This window comes from Hyaloscypha bicolor, assembly GCF_002865645.1.
Source record: "Hyaloscypha bicolor E unplaced genomic scaffold K444scaffold_53, whole genome shotgun sequence".
Lineage (NCBI taxonomy): Eukaryota > Fungi > Ascomycota > Leotiomycetes > Helotiales > Hyaloscyphaceae > Hyaloscypha > Hyaloscypha bicolor.
Window position 1 is genome coordinate 2,437,242 of NW_020194555.1, and position 19,964 is coordinate 2,457,205.

Here is a 19,964-nt window from a genome sequence, read left to right on the forward strand (position 1 = left end):
CCTATTTTAGTTGTGTTGAGGAAGAGAGGATATGATTGATTGGCTGGAGGAGTTGGGGCGCCAGTCCAGCGAGAAAAGGGGCAAGACTAGGCCAAACTGGGACACGCTAGCCCAGCCGAGATTGTGATTGGAAAGGTTAAAAAGGACGTAACGTTTCCATTCCTAGTACGTTCGGGGCCTTTAATAGGCTCGAACGAGCTTACGTGATTCCACGTGTAATTAGATTACATACAAAAGCATGATCAGAAATCACAAGATGCTTGTCTTCTTGACACGTGATTCGATGCGAGCCACCTTCCATTCACGAAAAAGCTTCACCTCCAATATTCAAACCACAATCATGAATTCTACAAAAGAAAGATTCAATCAACCAAACACCAAGGAGATCCCATCTTTAGATGATGGGTCCCAATTGCAAGATCAAGCATCTGGCGATATGATCGCAGGCTTGTCTGGTCTTACCCTCGACGCTGGGGCTCCACAGACCAATGGCGATCAAAACGCCACGTCTCTGGCGGCTCCTACGGACAACTCCCCAGCATTAGGTTTTGGGGGACTCCCCACGGAGATCTGCCTGATGATATGGCGAGTTCTGCTGTTGCAACCTCGAATCATAGAGATCGAGGCCAAGCCCGGCGGCGCCTGGAATCCCTTCCCCTTTCACATAGAAGACGGGGATGCATCTATGGACGATGGTAAATACATGGTATCTCACCACTCTCGAGAGCCACCAGTCATCTTACACATCTGTCGCGAGTCCCGAGAAGAGGCACTCGATGCATACAAGTTGATGCCAATATATCTCCTCTCTTTTGACAGGATATATTTCAACCCACCTGTTGACGTCATCTACTTTGGACAAAATAGTTGCACAGAGACGATGAATGATCTTCTCGGGCAGTGCTGGGCCATGGAACGGGTCGCAGTCGACTTGAGTATGCAAACGAAGGTCTGCTGCCATGAAAATGAAGAGGATAGGGATCGCATTAGGGTGATTCGAGCTTTACATGATCTCAAGCATACCAGTGACCGCAAGGATATATTCTTCATTACAAATACAACCAGAATTACAGATATTCTAAGCCCCCAAGATAATGACTTGAAATGGGACGAGGAACGGAGTTGTGCATTTCTGAAAGACGTTCCATCAGTCATACACAATATTGATTCTGTTGGACTTTATGCTGCACAGGACGAAGAGTTTCCTACGTCAGAGCGAATCACCAAGGAACACTATGAGGCAGAAATTCGTCGCGTAGTCGATGGACACGCTTTGAGTGGGGTAGATGAGAATCTATGGTCTAAAGATATTCCTGCTTTCCACTTCGCGAAATTCTGCGAGCGTAAGGCCTTCTTCAATCCGCTCTCCAGGCATCGGCGTAGGGCGGCTGAAGATGCTCCTGCCCAGCCTAGCATTGGGCCAATGAAAGGAGGTCAGAATCTTGATCCGCCGTTGTTCGACGAAGATTGGGTTCCTCCAGAGGGCTTTCAATGGGGGCCATCTTCGGATTCCGATATGTCTGATGTCCAATACGGAGCAGACGGTCCAAATGGGAACGCTTTCTACGATATATGGGATGGCTATGATCATACACTATAAAATTGGACTAGAAAGAGTTCATAAATTCAAGATCTAAGGTATCTTCTCTACATAGCAAGTGCGGCTCAACTTATGTTGACCGAAACTGTATGTTTTGTTTTTCGGCTTGCGACGACTCAACACCTCCTCGTGGTGCAGGCTGTCAACCTATACTGTCTGGAGCATAGGGTCAAGATTGAGTCAACTGTCGATACGCTGTAAAAGCGACGCTTCATTCGAACGCTCGCACAGCGTCACACGAAGAGATTTTCCCTTATTAATGATCCTCTACGATTACTCCTCCTTCTTCTGCCTCCGCTCATCTACACGATGCCCATCCATGATTTACACATGCAAAGGGTCTCGGCTTGAAGGTCTGTGCATAAATGAGAAGACTCACGATGCTCGCAAAGGGGAAGAAAGGATACGTCTGAGGAATCCTGCATTATTACATTGCAACTTTTGATTCGTGAATGCAAAGGTCTGGGTAATATTGATAAACGACGCTCTGGGAAAAGTACGATATCTGCCATGATGGAAACTCGCCATGCCTGTTTATGTTGGAGGTTTGAGGAGGTTCCTGGAGCGTAAGTCAGCAAAAAGATGACGGCGACGTCGACGAAAATTATGTGGATAGAAGTCATTGCTCCGAAGCTGTATTTAACTTTTGTTGGTCCTCGTGTCTTGTACATATCTCATACGTGTTGTGTTCTTGGGAGTAGTACCCGTCGTGGTTGTGGAGTCTTCGGGTTCGAACGTTCCCTGCACTTGCACTGTATCATCCACAAGGAAAAGCAACTGATCTTCAGATATTTTAGCTCAGCATTCAGCTGTGTACGTATTGAAGCTTGATAATACCTGTTGAGTTGAGGGCAAGTTTTTCATCGCAGGGGGGAGAAGAGCTGTCGTCTCGCCCATCGAATCAAAACGCGCCAACCTTTCAGCCCCTTTCTCCACCTTCACACCCCGCCAGGCATCCCTGTCCAGCCACTTCTTGGTACGCCACTTTTCTTCATTTCTCCCCCAGCCTCGACCACAACCTCCAAAACCCTCGACCTCCCCTCCCCTCCGCACACGCGCAGCCGACCCTCAATCAACCATGGCCTCCAGACCGCCGTCCGGCGCCTCAACACCCAACCCACGCTTCACACCCCAAGCAAAAACCGCCGAAGACCTGCTCAGCACACAAACGGTCGGGCTCGTAGCCCTCTCGGACTTCCGCAAACGACGCGCCGAGGCACTCGAAGCCAAAGAACGCGATGCTCAAGAATTGCTCAATGGTGGGGGAGGAAGCGGTCGTGGCACACCAGGCACGGTGACACCTACTGACGGGTGAGTTCTACATTCTACTCTATATGGAAGGCAGGGGGAGGGGAATGGGGGAGAGAGACAGGACTAATGGCCCTAGCACAGTGCGTCTACACCCACGGAACCCAATGTGGTGAAGAAGAAGAAGCGCATGGTCGGGACACCGAAGCTATCGTTTGGAGTTGGTGATGAGGAAGAAGATGGCGGCGCTTCTCCTCAGCCAACGAAATCGAGCAGCGCTTCGCCGCGAGGAACGACGCCTGTCGAAGGAGGAGCTGGCGCTGGAAAGAAGAAGATGGGGGTCAATGCTGGTGTGGGCGTTGTGCCGAAGGCGTTGACGAAGTCGGCGCTGCTAAGGGAGGCGCAGACGAGGGAGAGTTTGCGGAAGGAGTTTATGGTGCTGCAGGAGGCGGTTAAGGCGACGGAGATCAGTATCCCGTTTGTGTTCTACGATGGCACGAATATACCGGGTGGAGTGTGCAGAGTGAAGAAGGGGGATTTCATCTGGGTGTTCTTGGATAGGAGTCGAAAAGTTGGCGCGGATTTGGGAGTGGGTGAGAAGGCCAACAGCAGGAGGGAGTGGGCTCGAATTGGAGTGGACGATTTGATGATGGTTAGAGGGAGTCTCATTATACCTCATGTGAGTTCCTATTCATTCCGGCGTTTGATCTCATGCTAATATCCTTGCAGCATTACGACTTCTACTACTTCATCATAAACCACACCCTCGGTCCCAACAACCGCATTCTCTTTGATTATGCTTCGAAACCCCCTGCTACTTCTACCGCTCCAGGTATATCAGAACCAGGAAATCTTGACAACTACAACCCTCTATCTGTTCCATCCGCAAAACCAAAAGTTACCGATGATGATCCCAAACCAGACTTGGAAGGCCTGAACGATGATCCAACGTTTACGAAAGTCGTTGATCGCCGATGGTACGAACGAAACAAGCATATCTTCCCCGCTAGCGTTTGGCAAGAATTCGATCCAGAGAAGGACTACCAGATGGAAGTAAAGAGGGATCTTGGGGGGAACGCCTTTTTCTTCTCATAGAGTTGTTGGCGCAATCCCTTCTAGACGGTATAGACCTTGTTTTCCGATAGATCGAATGGTTCTAGGAGGCCATTAGCTAGATACCCCCAAAAATCAGGAGGATTAGAGCATACCGTGTTTGTTTGACTCTTTATTTCTTTTTCAGACATTCTTCAACCACAGAGACTCCAAACTCCCCAGATTCCCCCACCAACTATGATCCACCCAGGCCAGAATAATACCAAAATAAGTTGATTTCCTCCCCCAAGTACGAATATCATGAATTCCATGAACAATTTCTTCCTCATTCCCTCCGTACTCCTCCACAATAGTCTCGTTCCCTTTTTCGAAGCCCAGTAGGCATTCTGACATGCGATTGACGAGGCATACAGACTCTGAATAAGAAGGATTTGGGAGGCGTGGTATGACTGCTGTAGGAGGAAAATTGAGAGCAGGTAGCTTCTGAAGAGCAGGAATAGTGTTGTGGTGCTCAGGAGTCGTTGGAGGATTGTTGCGAGGTACAGCGAGTTTGCGAACGCTGGCGAGAGGAGGGCAAGGAGAGTTTTTGTGTTTTGAGTTGTGAGAACCGTCGTTGGATTCGTGGATGCCGCGAGGACTGCCATTTTGGATTTTGGTAGTAGATTGTCGATTGTCATTTGTTGGAAGGCTGATTGCTGAGGCCTTGACTGTTCACTGTTGAAGTGCCGTGGAAAACTTGTGCGCTGTTGTAATTGAAGGTGGGACAGTGTGGTGGGCAAGCGGATTTATAAGGGTCCTGCCAGTCGAGAACGAAATATGGTACCAGCTAACCCGATTTGCAAGAACAAGGCAGCCGGATTGGCAATTGAAAGGTACTCGCCCACACTTAAATAATCGACACAGAAAGGATGATCGCAAGAAATCTGTTAAAGACCTCCCACTGTGAATATTCAGCCTGTTGCGGGGTAGTGGGGGTCGTTCTTATATATCAGTGTCGAAAGGCCCGAATGGGTAATCCGTGCATTTCCTACAATATCCCGACATCCTATCACAGGGGAGAAGATTGGTACTCTAAAGACGGCATCTAATTTGGTTCCGTTCCTATCCGTTCTTGGTCCGTAACACGTGTGGGGAAGAAAGCGTTGAAGCGCCCGTGGCGGGGTGAGATTGTACATCACGAGGTAACACTGCCCCAGTCAGTTGCGGATTGGCGGCTATCGTGGGTTCGTGTGTGGCAATTGAGAGGCACTCATTGGCTGGCATGACCGATGGATACTTAGCAAAAGGTCTGACTAATTGAGACTGTGATTGTCCGTTGTGTCTCGTCTTTGAACACGTTGATAAATGGATGAGGCATCTTGAGTAGCGTGTTGGCCTCGTGGTCAAGGATTGGCCGATGGCTGTCGCTTAGCGCGGGGTGATTGCCCCTCCTTTTTGACGATCCCGCTCCGAAGTCGAGGCGAGAAATCTATCGAATGTTTAGCATGTGGGGGGTATTGGTGGCCGAGGAGATCTAACTGCTTCAACGAAAGGCGACTTGCAAACAAGGGCTTGTCACGTGATTACAATGGGGGAAGTGGAAAACAAGGTGGCACTCTTCGACGAGAGATCTGACGTAGACAGATTCTTGCGAAGGAAGATGATGTGCAATCGGTAGGCCATACGCCGGGTATCTTCGGCGTTGAGCAGCAGAAGCCTGACCAATAGTCTGAAGCTTGAAGTCGACGGAAAAGTGGAAAGGAGGCACATTGAGATGAGATCGCGGTCGATGTTCCAGCATCTTTGGGATATCGAGTTGGGACGGAGGTATAAACCCGAGGAGATGTGAGATACCGAGTTGCGTCAAGGAAGTCTGAATAGGGGTTGAAAATTTGGGCTGAGATTGAGTGTTCGAAGAGTTGTGGGACATGACCTAAACTGAGTGTGTGGTTGACATTAGAATAGAAGTGGGAAGATGGATTGGGATTGAGATCAAACTTTGGGGAGTACCACGGTAGGAGATTGGATATGGACCATTGTGCTGTTGAACGACGGTCCTGGACAAAGAAAATAAATGTTCCTGAAAAGACTAGGAAAGTGCCTCCGAAATGCCAGACACACTCAGAGCAGTTGCAGAACAGTTTCTCGCACGTCACATCCTGTCGGCCCTGTATCTTTCGGAGTGCTGCGAGTATTCAATACTAGCCAGGTGTTCATAACAAACCAGAGCTCGCTCATTCGACACTTCTTTATGTGGACAGCAAAACCTCCTTGCGGAGAAGAGACCACTCAAAGAGTGTGTGCATGCCACAGAAGATTGAGAAGATTGAGGTGTAGGGAGTGAAGTTGGTGTTTATGAGCTCGAGACTATGCGAAGCCGATGGTGACTAGGGGTGGAGAGGTGATGTCTGTCCGATGAGTGGTTGAGAAGAAGAGTTTTGTGAGAATGTAAGTCAAGGTGGATGAAGTGAAAGGGAAAATAAGGGAAAAGAACGTGTTGGGAATTAATTCAATTTGAATTGTGCGGGGGTCCGAAAGAAGGAAGTCGCAACTGCGCAAGTTGGGGAAAGGACGTTGCAATGCAGGCAGGAGAAACCAGCCCGACGATGCTCGAGAAAGGAGCAGTCTGTCAAGCGATCACTACTCAGAACCCGATAACTGTGTTGAAGGTTCCTGTCGATTGATCTTCGTGAGCATTGAGAATGATGAGATGGCAACCGGGGTTTCATTTGCTCCCTCCGCCTCCTTGGTTGAAGTTCATGCTGTACCCTCCCGTCTTTTCGTCCTTGACCATCTGGAAATTATCTGTAGACAGGCCAAAAGGCTTTAGAATACCATTACCAAGCTATTAAGTGTCAGTCTTCGGCCATCATGACGGAATTCCCACTACTTACCTCCTTCAACTTGCCCATCATATCGCCCATCTCCTTCTCCTGGGCTGCCTTCGTTCTTGGCGGGAGTTGGCCCAACTGCTGCTGAACAATCTTTCTATCTCCCGACGGCAAATTTGGCATCCGAGAGAGAGTCTTGTAATCTATAACAGTCAGCCTGGTCGACCAACAGCGCCCAGCAGCGTTACCTTCTTCAGCAGCTTGCAAGCTTGACCACCCGCCCAGCTCACTCCTCGCCCTTGCTCTCCTCATCAGAGCTTTGCATCGTATCCTCTCAATATCAGCTTCTCGTTTGCCCATGTCCGAAGTATCCTCAGCTTTCGTAGCCCCGTCAGAAATGATCTCCTCATCCACCTCCTCTACAGCCTTCAACCCCTCTTCATCTACCTCCTTCATCTTTGCCGTCCTCCCTTGTAGCTTGTCCAAGCCATCCAGTGCCGCAGTAGCTGCCTTGACCGCCTCCTTCCAATCCTCAAGCTTCAAATGACATGCCGCAATATTGCTCCTCAGCACCGCAATCTCGTAATCCAGGTAATTCGGACACGTCGACAAAGCTTTATCGTACGTTTCTATGGCATCTTGAAATGAAGCCTTGGCAAACAGCTCGTTTGCTGTTGCCTTCTGCGCGTTTGACTCTTGAAGGAGGGACTGCAAACTTGTAAGCTCGGTGCAAAGGCAGGATACGGATGACGCACCGCTTCCTTCTCTGGAGGAAATCTGATCACCTCCTCCGGTTCCTCTGGGACCTCATCTTGCTTCCCCTTCGGCTTGCGCTGGAATCTCTCTGTCCTCGTCGTCATGATGTATTTGGCAGAGTGACGTTCGCCAGCACTGGGAACGTTGGCGCGGAATGAATCCGCTGGACCCCTCGCAAAAGGATTTTGTACGACTCCAGGTTCTCTTTCTACCCCTCGCTTCTCACGCCTCACCTCCTGCAAGGCTGCAAGTTACAAAGATGTCCTTGCGCAGGACAGAGTAAGTCCGGCCGTTTTCGCATCCAGTAATCAGTTAACAAATGCCTCAGCTTCCCCCCAGTCCGGGCATGTCTCTTCGACATGGACGGTCTCCTCCTGGACTCTGAAGACAAATATACCATCTGTACGAACGCTATCCTCGCAAAATACGGACGCGGCACTCTCCCCTGGTCCATCAAAGCACAATTGCAAGGCCGTCCCGGCCCCACCTCAGGCGCCATCCTCTGGGAATGGGCACAGCTTCCTATCTCCTTCGAGCAATACCAATCCGAACTCATCTCTCTGCAAAAGGAGCACTTCCCCACATGCAAACCGCTTCCTGGAGTTGAGAAATTGCTGGGGGACTTGACTGTAGCGAGAACTGGGAAGGGGGAGAAGGTCCACATTGCGTTGGCTACTAGTAGCACTGCTACGAACTTTAAGCTAAAGACCGCGCATTTGGAGGAGTTGTTCTGTGTCTTTGAGGGGCATAGGAGAGTGCTTGGGGATGATGAGAGGGTACCTAAAGGAAAGGGAAAGCCGGCGCCGGATATTTACTTGATTGCTCTGCAGACCATCAACGCAAGTTTGGAGCCCGGAGAGGAGGAAATCACGCCTGAAGAGTGTTTGGTATTTGAGGACAGTGTTCCGGGGGTGGAAGCTGGACGGAGAGCTGGTATGAGAGTTGCATGGGTCCCACATCCGGAATTGCATAAAGAGTACGATGGAAGGCAGGGAGAGGTGCTGGCAGGCAGGACGGGAGAGGGAGGGCCTGAAGATATGCATCAGCTAGGAGAGATTGACGATGGGTGGGCAGATTATATGCAGAGTCTAGAAGATTTTCCATATGAGAAGTATGGTATGGTGGTTGAATAGAACGGTCGACATATAATAGGCCTTAGACTATAACCCCTATAGAGTAATCAGCACCTTAATCTCATCGAGGCATTTTTGATTCATGATGTGGTACAGATTGCTCTCTCTTATCTCACAAATCCGTGTACAAATGCTCTGGTATAATACATATTCACAAATGCGCCCTTGCTTTCAACGCTTGTCTCCTTTTCTGCTTCTTTTTCAACAGAAGCTTGTCCTCTTCAGACATATTTGTCTCCCCCGTTGTATTCATGAAAAGATTCTGCGCAATTGTCTCGGTATGCCGTAAAACTCTAGTTGAGACTGTAGCGCCATCTCTTCTATTCTTTCCTTCTCTCCGAGATTGTGCTATCCTCTCAATGAAATCCCATAATTTACCCTCGGGCACGATGGCTCCACTTTGCGGGTTGCGCTGAGGCGTCCAATCCGGTGCTAATTTAGCTCGAGGTAGGATCTTTGCGTTTCTGCTCTTGGCCACCACAACGATCCCCTCGTCTTCAAATCTTGCCCATGCATTCTTAAGTGTTTCTTTGTTGACTGCTTCGAAATACGATAAATCGCCCTGATGGTACAGAGTTTTGCCGAGCTACAAGGATTAGACACTTTTAAATTTAGGATGTCGAACGAACACTTACCAACTGGGAACTGCTTTGACACTTCGCGGAGTCCAGCCACCCGTCTCCCTTATAAGCTAATGGTGGTGAAAATCCCATCAGTGATACTGCACCAAGCCAACTGGCTTCAATGAATGGCCATATCAGGAAGCAGTAGAAGTCATAATTCTCGCGACCTGCAACTCGTTCTTCCTCCGCGAGTCCTACTCCTGTGACCTTGCCTTCGTTGTCTCGAGTCAACTCGATGACCTTGTCTGCCTCGAGACCTTTAAGAGTATTGTCCAGATTGGCCGCGAGCCCTTCGGTTGGATATATAAATTCCCCTCGGAACAGTTGAGATAGAAATAGAACTTGTTCGCGGAGCTCCTCATATGAGATTCTTTGGTTGTCAGGCCCACCTCCGCGCTTGACCCTCAGGTACATGCTTGCACTGACCAACGCCTCCGAAATAAACAGATGTATCGTCATATTGCGGTAGAATGACAGCTGAAACCGGTCAACTGCATAATAGGTAGGCTCTGGTAGACCTTCGACGAGTCCGACAAGATCTTTGCCGAGAACATCGAGGCCACGTTCGATGACTACTGAAGTCGGTGCATTTCCAAAATGAGCAACTCGGCCACCTTTTGATCTGACACGATCGCTCAGCCATTCAACTCGCCGTACCAGCTCCGCTTTTCCGACACCTCTGCCTCTCAAAGTCAAAAGAACAGTTCCAATCAGAGCAGTGGGCATAACGACGGATACCGCATTGATATCAGAGAGCATTTTGTACCCAAGAGTGCGCAGCAACTTTTGCCTCGTAGCTGGATCATTAACACTCTTCATGTCGATACTCTTCGGTATTCCTGTTCTAGCTTGTTGGTCTTGAATGAATTGCCGCAAACTCCAAGGTTCATGGAATCTCACATCCACTCGGCCAAGTTTCAAAGACAGAACCGAGGATGCAGACAAGAAGTCGGCCAAATTCTCTTTCTTTTTCGGGACCCCGAGCAATTCGCCAACGTAGCCTTCCGTCTCAATGACTTTGTCATATTGGGTGCTGACAGGGCAGATGATTGTGTCTTCGACTCTTCCAGACAGTATGCTGTCCAGAATGAAGCTTAGGATTCCGAATTTTGGAGGGAGGAGTTTCCCTGTTCTCGATCGTCCTCCTTCAATGAAACACTCGAAATTGAAGCCACCCTGCAAGAGTGTGTCGATGTAGGATTGTACAAGCGTGGTATAAAGAATGTCATCACCGAAGCTGCGACGAATCCACATAGCGCCTGAAGAATTAACGCCATGCGTAGAAATAAAAAGAGAAGAACTTACCAGCGTGCTGTAAGAAGCTTCCTACGACCGGGAAATTAAGATTATCTCCTGCCACGACCGTAGGCAGCGCTAGACCTAGCCTATAGCAGATTATTTGCAACGAAACGTAGTCTACGTGTGAACGATGGCAAGGCAAGAAGATTATGCTTTGCTTGTTCTTCTCTGCCTTCTCCGCCACCGTTCGTAGTCGCAGAACTTCTTCACTGGACACATGAATGCCTGCAACACATTAATACCTTCACGAGAACATTAAATATCGGAGAATATACCTTGGTGATATGCCCTGGTCAAGAGCTGCGTACATAAATAGTACGCACTCCGGATAAACGGCTTGCTCTCCATCTTGCAAATCATATCCCCCGTCAACTTTTCACACAACTCATTAAGACTCTGCTCAATAACCGTCTTCCTCTGGTACCGCTTAGCAGCATACGAAGGATCATCCTTATTCAACAGTCCATCCTTCTCCTCCACAGCAATCCTCTTCTCCGCCAATTCAGTGATTCGTTTCTGCAGGATAGGTGTAGAGAGCACCGCCGCCGTCATATTCTCCGAGAATCCAGAATAGAAGATCGGTTGTCCGATAAAATGGTCGTAGGCCCGCCATCCTGTGCCAGAGACGTGGAGTGATACCTCTCTCAGAAACCTGTGCGGGGTTAGCGTCACGTTCTCAACCTACAAGTTTCACTCGACGGAACATACTCCAAAGGACTCGACCTGAACCTCGCCATATGCTCCACCAGGTTCCTCTCCTTGTCGCCATCCTGCGTCCTTGCCGGAGGCTCAACATATCCACTCGGGTGAAGCGTAACCTGATCCCCCAGGATCTCTAAATCCGGCGCCGAGGTACGCGGCGACGAGTCCCGCGGATCAGCCATGTCTGCAGATTTTCAATTGTGTTGTGTAGCACGAACAGACGGACAAATAAGCCTCATAACAAAATCATGGCCGCAGTCGGGAAGATGGGCTGTTTTCGTTTTCATGTTGAGCAAGCAGGAATCCGGGGGTGTGGTTTACAGGGGGAAGCCTTCGGCATTCCCACATTGGGGGGCTAGTCGGAAAGCTTATTTTCCATGTGACAACCTCCCTCAATCTCTTTTCAACCCCACCATACGAGCTCCAAGCTCTCCAAAATGGCCACGACACCCTCACGTAAAACCCAGGCGGATATTGTCTCTAAAAAAGACAATCTTGTCCTATCCCTACTTTCAAGAGCGCATTCCCCGGAGACAGCAGGGCGCATCTACCACGAGAAAATCCGCAAACGACCCCTCCACCTCAAGCCCACCGAGCCCGACACCGCACAACAAGCTCGACGCCAGGCACGACACCTCAAGCTCCAAAAGCTCAAGAAGAAGAACAAACCTGCTCCTCTCTCCGCACGACAGAAGCGCGCGCTAATGCTCTATGATATTCCAAAGTCAGAGCAGAAATACGAGATCTATGAGCCGTTGAATCGGATGTGGATTGGGTATATACAGGAGGTTTTAGGGTTGAGCCAGGAAGGGGGGATGGTCTCGAATACAGAGGCGGCGAAGTTGTGCTCTGCGGATTTCCATGGTGCGGAGTTCGAGGTTGTGAGGAGTAGGTGTGTGTCCAGGGTGGGTGTGAAGGGGATTGTGGTCAAGGACTCGAGATTTGCATTTGAGGTTGTCACCAAGAAAGATGTTGTCAAAGTTCTGCCGAAAGAGCATACGATCTTCAGGTTTAGGGTCCCTTTTCCGGGAAAGACGACGGATGGTGTGGAGGAGAGAAAAGAGACAGAGTTGAAGACCGATGGGGAAAAGAAACCCAAGGATTTGGTGTTCGAGTTACATGGCGACCAATTCCAGCATCGGGCGGCGGATAGGGCGAACAAGAAGTTCAAGCCGCACTTCTTGCCAGATCTTTGAGTGTTCGAGTTAGGAAGAGAACGAAAACCAGGATGCTATATCACCCCGAGGCTTGGGAGAAGCTCGTGCTATCTGTTACAAAGAAAATTTCGAGCTGGTAAGGAGAGAAGCATTGTGACAGAAGTTTAATTCTAACCTTATTACAAGAAGTTCCCATTCCGAAGACGAATACGAAAAGCCAGGTCTGAAAGCCGGGTGGGGAAAGTAATATCTGTGACTCGGGACCTGGAAGACTAGGTCAAAACAACCTCGCCTGGCTGCTTGTCAACCAATGGGGTAACTCCCAGATGTTTCTTTTGCTACGACAAGCACCTTGGTGTGATTGGTGGCGTTTGTCTCAAGCTACTCCGCCACCGCAACGCCCTCCCATCACATCTCAGCTTTAGAAACCTCTACTTGCTTCTTCGAACAGACTTTCAAGTTTAGCCAAGGTCAATAAGGTTGTTTCATAGACAATACATTATTGGTTTGTGTAGCTGTGCTAAGCGCTACCTAATAGTAAGCATAGCTTCTTCGTACCAGCCTGAAGACTCTACAATTGCACAGAATGTCATAAAATGTGGCCCCAACACCATGCTTGCATGCATACCAATAAAACCCTAAAATCGTTTAGTCGTTAAAGTGCCTCCCGTAAAACAGTAACTCCATATCGTTGTAAATCTCCACCCATATTTCGAATTTGTAATGAAGTCCATATCTCGTCATTGTTTTGCATACTAGCAAAATCCATCAAAGTAGCACCACCCAAACCAAGATCATCGGCACTTCCAGCAAGATCACATGAAGTTAATGTGGCTAGAGTGATGATGTTGCTGGTTTGGCGGCTGATAATGGCTCTGATACGGGTGATTTGGCAGTGAAAAATCGGCCTTGGACAGGATCGGATTCAAAATGCCGCTAGGAACGGTCCGAGGCTGAGGTGGCGCCGGAGGAAGATTCGTAGCAGGCGCTTGGGTTGTCGTCGGGAAGAACTGGGCGAGGGAATTCTGCGGAGCCATCCTCTGGGGTTGAACATCATCTGCCCAGCGCCATTTCGACTTCAGCTCCTTCGTCAGGGCTGCAATCCTCCAACCTGTTTCCTTCTGGATCTTATTGAAAATCTCCAGAATCTCTTCCTGCTCCCGTCGGTCGACAAGGCCATCTCCAGCGATTGCCAGAGATCGAATCGCAACGCTGGCGACTCCTCGATCCTTGACATGTGCGGTGATTCCACAAACCATATGAGCATGGTGCAAGTACATGCTGCTCAACTCTTCACTATCCTTGGACAAAAGAGGGTGAATCTGTGCCAGGAGACACATCGAAGTATGATAAAACAGCCGGCCAGTAATTGTGGCACGTTTTATGAGCCTGGTTTCATTAGCACGTTTGCGTCACAAAGAGACCGAATCTACTCACCAAACTTCTGGGAAGGCGGACTTCGAGCTAGTCTGAGAAGGATGCAGATACCCTAGTGGATGCATAGTCCTCGGAATCCTGTCATTCCAGCTGTCACACAAGTTTTTCAATCTCTGCCACTCCTGGAACCTGGATTGAAGCCGAATCTGTTCGTCGTGGGGAGAAGCCTCCTGGAATCGTGGAATCGAAGCCCGGAAATTGGCAATCTTTCCCACAATATACAGGATTCGATAAACCCATAACTCCTCTTTCCCAGTTTCCGACTCTTGGTGGAAGTCCATATCAAGTCCCCACTGGTCAGGATCCCATGCAACTTGCCAATTGAAATGGAGACAGCTCAACAGCTCCATCCCAACATTCAACCAAAAGCAAGCAGCCCCTATTCCTGTACTCTTCGCATTCCAGCCGCACTCTTTGATCAAAGCCCGAGCACCTGCAATGTGATTCATACGTTGCATTGCTCTCTCTGACATAATCTCGTACACGTTGAGAATGACCGCCGTGGTCGCACAAACAACAGTGTCTCGGTCGGGATTTTGTAGCGAGCGTAACAATTGGGTGGTTGCCGTATCGTAGTAATACAACGCTTTGTCCTCGTGATACATCGGGTTGACTAGTGTCAAGTGACGAGCTCCACAGGCCAGGAAGGCGTTGAGCAGCATTGGCTCATGCAGAGAGTGGAATGGTAGCAACCTGGAGAAATGCTTGTGAGGATCCATACTGTCCATCCACAATCCCACTTCTTCCACAAAAACTTGCATAAACAAGACTTCTTCAGCAGACGTCAGGTATTGGGGTCTCTCGCTCGGTGGAGTTGGGGGTAGAGCCAGGGCTTGTTCGGGGTTGCTATAAGACGTAGGAGGTGCGGTTAGGAAGGATCCATCACTACCAGTGTGCGAATGGTGACGACCGTCTTGTCTTGAATGGAGGTGTTCGCTCTTGGCTCCCATTCCGTGATCTGAGTATGGCCCGCTGGATTGTATAGGAGGCAACGAGTTGCTATTTTCAGGCATGAGTGGATCGTGGGCCATGGGCCGTACGGCGAATTCTAACGGGGTCTCTCGAGGGGGTGTTATAATCTGGTCGAGGTGGGCATACCGCTGCAGGCCGCCTCGATATTCGGACGCAATCTCTCGAGACTCATCTTGAAAATTTACTACAATAAAGTTAGTACAGAGGTGAAGGATTTGGAACAATGTATGCTTCTCTACCGTTCCAGTCTGCTGTCGGTGGAATTATTGGCGGGTTCTTAACAGTCGTATCAATAAAGTTCAGACGTACGCCCCTCTTACAAACTCGACTTGACTTTCGACAATTTTGGCAGTTTGGCAGACCTTCATCACACTTCAAGTGGCGTTCTCTGCAAGTCAAACAGCCAGTCCGTACGCGTTTCGGCTTGCTTGCCGCAGCAGCAGCTCCATCTGCAGCATCAGGTGCACCCTCTGTGGCCGGCATCTGCGTAGGATTCTTTGGTATCTGCTTTATAGGCTTGGCTGGGGCAGCAATTCGCTGTCTCTTGGCTGGTGGGGGACTGATATCGCTGACGTGATAGTTCGAGGGGTTGAATTGTTGCTGCTCGCCCACTAGTGTGAGATCCGAGGCAGTCGACGCCGAGTACAACGGCGGCGACTGGTATGGATAGTCCAGATCAAATCCAGGTGCGAGGTAGCTTTGGTTATCGTACGCCGCCACGGTGAAGACTCTGCGATTGCTCGCAGTGGTGTCCTGGGAGAATGGTTTGGCTTCCCAATGACATTTGCATGCAAGCCTCGAGCGTCAACACGATGAAGCCTGCGAGCAGGGACAATAGCAGAAAAATCGAGGAAAGGCACAATTCGACCTTGGCTCTGGAGGAGCAGGCTGCGGAGGGTGGGCGATCCGAACGCTACGAGGATGGGACTCGAAAGGACTGAAACTTGCTGCGGCCAAGAACGAGGGACTCGGGGCAATTGTTTTGTTATAGGCGGGAAAGAATGTGAGGAGCACAGCGTATTCTGGATCGCAAATTGGTGGTTGTGTGCATTCAGACGTGAGCAGAGGTCGAGCCCGCCGTTGAAGCAGTGACGAAGATCAACAGGTCCTCCCTGGGCTCGTGCCGAGTTGAATATGGCGGGCGCTCTGTTCGGCTTGGATTGCCTGTGGCAGTGGTGGCTGGTCTAGCGCAGCGATGCGGAGGCACGTTCGACTGCCGTGGAACACAGCATCCAATGCAATCATGCAAAGCAAATCTCTTCCGGAACCGTAAAGATGAGCTCTTCAGTTCACAAGCCAGGTCGCCAGTGATGGCGTTAGCGATGCAGCTTTGGGAGGAGAGGAGAGGAGAGGAGAGGAGAGGAGATGTTTGCAAGGAGGAGAGGGATTGTTTGCAAAGAAGGAGAGAGTCTCGACTCTCGAATCTCGACATGCAAATACAGGATCAGTTCCGCTGCCAGCACCTCAACCCTTGATCAGCGGGAGGGATGATGTTCTCTTCCTGGCATTATTCCTAGGATTTCTTGCAGAGGCCGCCCCTCGGTTCATCAGGGGAACAAGGGCTCTGGATCCTGTCCCGCGTCTGCAGTGCCAACCTTGCAAAGGGCTTTACGCCTCTGACGGAACTGCTCCCCTAACTGGCCCGCCGCCGTCCAGATCAATTAATCTATCCCCAGTCTTTGCAGCAGCTCGCTCCCCCGACGGGCCTGGAAGAGGATGGATCAGATCTGGCGGCCCAGGGATGGGATATGATATGACATCCGGTCCGATCAGTCTCCCAGCACTCTCCACTACCGGCACGGAGCGCAGCTGCACATCAGACTCTGTCGCGGTAGAGTACTGTATGGACTGGGTGTCGATGTCACCCGGGCTCTGCTCTTCTCACGGCTGTCACCTCCACATGTCGGAGACCTGCCGCAAAGCTCTGCAGCCTCCAAAGCCTTGAACACGGCAAATGCGGGCGATTGGCTGGGAAAAGCGAAGCAGGGCATCAGGGACGATCTATTCTCGATGCGATGAGCGCTGCTCAGCCACGAGAAGTCAAACAGGGCTCTGTTCGCCGTGTGTGAGGGACGAGGTTCGGATGGGGTGTTTCCCGACACCAGGCTCAGAGTCGATCACCGATGCATCACAGAAGTCGAGGGCAGCGGGCCAGGAGTTCTTTGCAAGACGGGAGGCAGCATCGTCTGCTGCTAGCCACCAGCAATCTGCACATGCGCCCCGATTAGGAGAATTATCTGGTGAGGGCCCAAGTGAAGTGTGAGGCTGGGCCTGGAGGTGGTGAAGTGTCGAAACTCCAGTGTTGCGTCCTGTGTCTGCCATCACCCTGCAGCCCAGCCGTCAGAGCTATCGGCCGGGGGTGCTCTGCCTATCATGCATGGCGGGGAATTCACAACAACGCCAGACGCCAGATCCCGTCTCTTAATAGAGCACATCTTAAATTTAGGTTGCAGATGCAGATGGGAGGAGAATGCGGTAGCCTATCACGTGGTTGGCGGGGTCCTCCAAGGGCTGAAGGATGAATAGAGTCGAGATATAAATATATAATTACTGCAATCCTTCTCAAGTCCAAGGAGTCTTTAGCCGTGTCATACGATTACACCGCCAACCAGCATGCGAGCTTATGTGAATAGCATTTAGCATGGAACTTAATGCACAAGGCGCTCCAAGCGGTAGAATAACCCTATTCTCGCGCCCGTGCATCACCGTTCATGGCACCGACCTGACAAAGCGGTTAACAACATCGACTTCGGATCTCTGGAAGACATAACTGGCCATCTTCATCCCGAAACCAGCGGATCTCCCTATAGCTGCCGCGTTTGGCGATGGCTTTGCCGCCTGCGCAGCCAGCATACATTCTGCGTGGTCATGGCTCACAAATTCACACAACGACGTTCATACGATCCAATCGTCGGCTCGTGACTGGGGATGCGGACGGATGGATCGTTCTCTGGAGCCTCACCATCAAGCGGCCAGTCGCCGTGTGGCAAGCCCATCAAGGATCGATCCTTGGAGCCAGTGCTTGGGGGAGTGACAAGCTAATCACGTGAGTGAGGTTTCTCTATATTTCTCTCCCCGTCATCGATTTGCCAACTCGCAAGGTTCTATTATGGGAAAACATTACAAAGTACCTCTTGTTATCGGTTCTCCTGTCTAGACGAATGCACTTTGTCAACCTCATTCGGTCCTCGGAGCTCATGCGCCGTGTGCTATTTTCTCTCTGGCGACTTTCAATTCTGGGCCTGACCTGTGTTGCAGACATGGAAAAGACAACAAGCTCATAATATGGAAGCTTTCAGAGGAGGATGAAGCTTCTATGAGCACCGTTCTGCCAGTGGATACCCCACCAGAACCGCGAAAACAGCCATGGCTTCTCCATATTCTGGAAGTCAACACGATGAACTTCTGTTCGTTTGCTCAAACAGAAGTCCGCCCACCATTTTCTTTCGAAAATGAACCATCTGAAGAGCTGCTAATAGCAGTTCCAAACACCTTGAGCTCTGAAACTGTGTGTCTATCTCCCCTCTCTTTTTATTTACTCCCTCCTCTCCTCCCTTTCCCTGCGCGCACCCCTCCCTTCCCTTTGCCGCAATCTAACAATCCTAAGGTCGACATCTTCCACCTCCCCTCCAGCAAAAGAATCCACACCATCCCCGCCTCACCCACTTTCAAAGGCGGAATGATAATGGCCCTCTCCCTCTTCTTCCATCCCCTAACGCACCACCTCACCGTCATCGCCGGCTACGAAAGCGGCCATACCTCCGTCGCCTGCCTGACCACCTCCTGGACCACACTCTACGTCTCCAACCCGCACTCGCAACCTATCCTCTCGCTTGATGTCGACCCTGGAAAGGACTTTTATTTTACTAGTTCCGCGGATGCTGTTATTGCTAAACATCTAATTCCGGTGTTCGATGAAAAGGATAGAGGGGCAAAGGAGGAGAGTATGCCGTTGAAGATTGTCAAGACTAAGCATTCTGGCCAGCAGGGATTGAGAATTAGGAACGATATGAAAGTGTTCGCTACTGCTGGATGGGATGGGAGGGTGAGGGTTTATGGGGTGAAGGGGATGAAGGAGCTAGCTGTGCTGAAGTGGCATAAGGAGGGGTGTTATGCTGTTGCTTTTGCGGATTTGGATGGAGTAGAAAAAGAAGATGGAGAGGAGGATAAGGGGAAGGAATTGGTGGGCAGGATGGGGCCGATGACTGTTAGGGAGGAGAGAGAGCAGAAGGCGAAGACGACGCATTGGTTAGCCGTAGGTAGTAAAGATGGGAAGGTTAGTCTGTGGGATATCTACTGAATCTCACCCCGGCTTTTCAAATTCCAACCATGAACATTGAGACGTCCTGAATTGTACAGGATAGTGAGATCTGAGCTAAAGCTTATCCCAATCTCATTGTATCAGAAAAACTTGGGACTTTGGTGCGATATGGAACAAACCACCTTTCACGGCATTCACTCTCCTCCCATATCATCGGATGAAAAGTACCTTCTTTTCTAAACTTCCAAGATACTTGACGAAATACAACAAAACATCGTTCCCCCCGGTATTCTCTCTCCTCCCATACTATTAGATGAAAAATCACTTTTCGTCTCAATTCCTACAGACTGTACGAGATGCCGGTACAATAAAATCGCACATCCCTATATTTCCTCTCCTCCCATATTATCAGATGAAAGCTACTTCTGGTACAAAGGCCCCGGAAACTGTGCGATGTGTAAGATATACTTGATTTCTAAATTTAATAATACGCATCTGGGAGCACTCGAACGTACCAGGCCCTTTGGAACATTGAAGCGAAATTCTACAAAACCTTAATGTAGGTATTCACTCAAGAGATTAAGATGGAAGCCAACCTCGCTTAAGAATAGTCGAGAGTTTCCTGGAATGGCCAGAACTCTCTCGCGAGGGAGACGAGATGAGAAGAAGGCTGATTTTCATTTAACATGGTATTAACGGTAGTCTCTCTCGCTGTACTAGAGAAGTCGAGACATTGAGTCGATTTGCAACGAAACGTCTTATAGGAATATATCTACTTCCAACATTTCAGGATGTCGCTTTATGGAACCCACTCAACGAAGATTTTGTGATACGTAACTCTTAAATTCATACCTCTATACCTCGCATTAGTCTGCAGTCATTGCTCTTCCATGTGCTGGGTAGGAGGCAAGCC

The 19,964-nt window shown here is 49.9% G+C and overlaps 9 protein-coding genes across 9 annotated transcripts; 5 read left to right on the plus strand and 4 right to left on the minus strand.

The window, feature by feature from the left end:
• Positions 1-340: 340 nt before the first annotated feature.
• K444DRAFT_717491 (uncharacterized protein) lies at positions 341-1,600 on the plus strand (the record flags this gene model as incomplete). Its single annotated transcript, XM_024888407.1, has 1 exon — positions 341-1,600. The coding sequence occupies one exon, from the start codon at positions 341-343 to the stop codon at positions 1,598-1,600; it is 1,260 nt and encodes a 419-aa protein (XP_024739572.1).
• A 1,078-nt stretch (positions 1,601-2,678) lies between these two features.
• On the plus strand, positions 2,679-3,943 carry K444DRAFT_523945 (XAP5-domain-containing protein; the record flags this gene model as incomplete). The annotated part of the gene is made up of 3 exons (XM_024874327.1): positions 2,679-2,894; positions 2,988-3,527; positions 3,578-3,943. 3 exons carry the CDS (start codon positions 2,679-2,681, stop codon positions 3,941-3,943), a joined length of 1,122 nt encoding a protein of 373 aa, XP_024739573.1.
• K444DRAFT_347362 (uncharacterized protein) lies at positions 3,805-4,714 on the minus strand. Its single transcript, XM_024872076.1, has 2 exons — positions 4,057-4,714; positions 3,805-4,004 (listed from the first exon to the last, which is right to left on the minus strand). The coding sequence occupies exon 1, from the start codon at positions 4,576-4,578 to the stop codon at positions 4,096-4,098; it is 483 nt and encodes a 160-aa protein (XP_024739574.1). The 5' UTR covers positions 4,579-4,714; the 3' UTR covers positions 3,805-4,004; positions 4,057-4,095.
• A 1,644-nt stretch (positions 4,715-6,358) lies between these two features.
• On the minus strand, positions 6,359-7,571 carry K444DRAFT_585937 (uncharacterized protein; the record flags this gene model as incomplete). The annotated part of the gene is made up of 4 exons (XM_024877953.1): positions 6,359-6,725; positions 6,775-6,914; positions 6,960-7,419; positions 7,467-7,571. The coding sequence occupies 4 exons, from the start codon at positions 7,569-7,571 to the stop codon at positions 6,606-6,608; spliced, it is 825 nt and encodes a 274-aa protein (XP_024739575.1). The 3' UTR covers positions 6,359-6,605.
• K444DRAFT_641914 (HAD-like protein) lies at positions 7,570-8,600 on the plus strand (the record flags this gene model as incomplete). Its single annotated transcript, XM_024884680.1, has 2 exons — positions 7,570-7,586; positions 7,796-8,600. The coding sequence occupies 2 exons, from the start codon at positions 7,570-7,572 to the stop codon at positions 8,598-8,600; spliced, it is 822 nt and encodes a 273-aa protein (XP_024739576.1).
• Positions 8,601-8,679: 79 nt separating this feature from the next.
• On the minus strand, positions 8,680-11,504 carry K444DRAFT_347374 (acyltransferase-domain-containing protein). The gene is made up of 5 exons (XM_024872077.1): positions 11,231-11,504; positions 10,798-11,174; positions 10,529-10,747; positions 9,236-10,482; positions 8,680-9,186 (listed from the first exon to the last, which is right to left on the minus strand). The coding sequence occupies exons 1-5, from the start codon at positions 11,404-11,406 to the stop codon at positions 8,752-8,754; spliced, it is 2,454 nt and encodes an 817-aa protein (XP_024739577.1). The 5' UTR covers positions 11,407-11,504; the 3' UTR covers positions 8,680-8,751.
• A 157-nt stretch (positions 11,505-11,661) lies between these two features.
• Positions 11,662-12,420, plus strand: K444DRAFT_523942 (ribonuclease-like protein P complex subunit Pop4; the record flags this gene model as incomplete). Its single annotated transcript, XM_024874326.1, has 2 exons — positions 11,662-12,270; positions 12,316-12,420. The coding sequence occupies 2 exons, from the start codon at positions 11,662-11,664 to the stop codon at positions 12,418-12,420; spliced, it is 714 nt and encodes a 237-aa protein (XP_024739578.1).
• Positions 12,421-13,196: 776 nt separating this feature from the next.
• On the minus strand, positions 13,197-15,273 carry K444DRAFT_524513 (uncharacterized protein; the record flags this gene model as incomplete). Its single annotated transcript, XM_024874358.1, has 3 exons — positions 13,197-13,770; positions 13,819-14,974; positions 15,030-15,273. The coding sequence occupies 3 exons, from the start codon at positions 15,271-15,273 to the stop codon at positions 13,197-13,199; spliced, it is 1,974 nt and encodes a 657-aa protein (XP_024739579.1).
• Positions 15,274-17,351: 2,078 nt separating this feature from the next.
• K444DRAFT_557852 (WD40 repeat-like protein) lies at positions 17,352-19,103 on the plus strand. Its single transcript, XM_024876801.1, has 3 exons — positions 17,352-17,836; positions 18,049-18,298; positions 18,398-19,103. Exons 1-3 carry the CDS (start codon positions 17,616-17,618, stop codon positions 19,088-19,090), a joined length of 1,164 nt encoding a protein of 387 aa, XP_024739580.1. The 5' UTR covers positions 17,352-17,615; the 3' UTR covers positions 19,091-19,103.
• Positions 19,104-19,964: the final 861 nt, after the last annotated feature.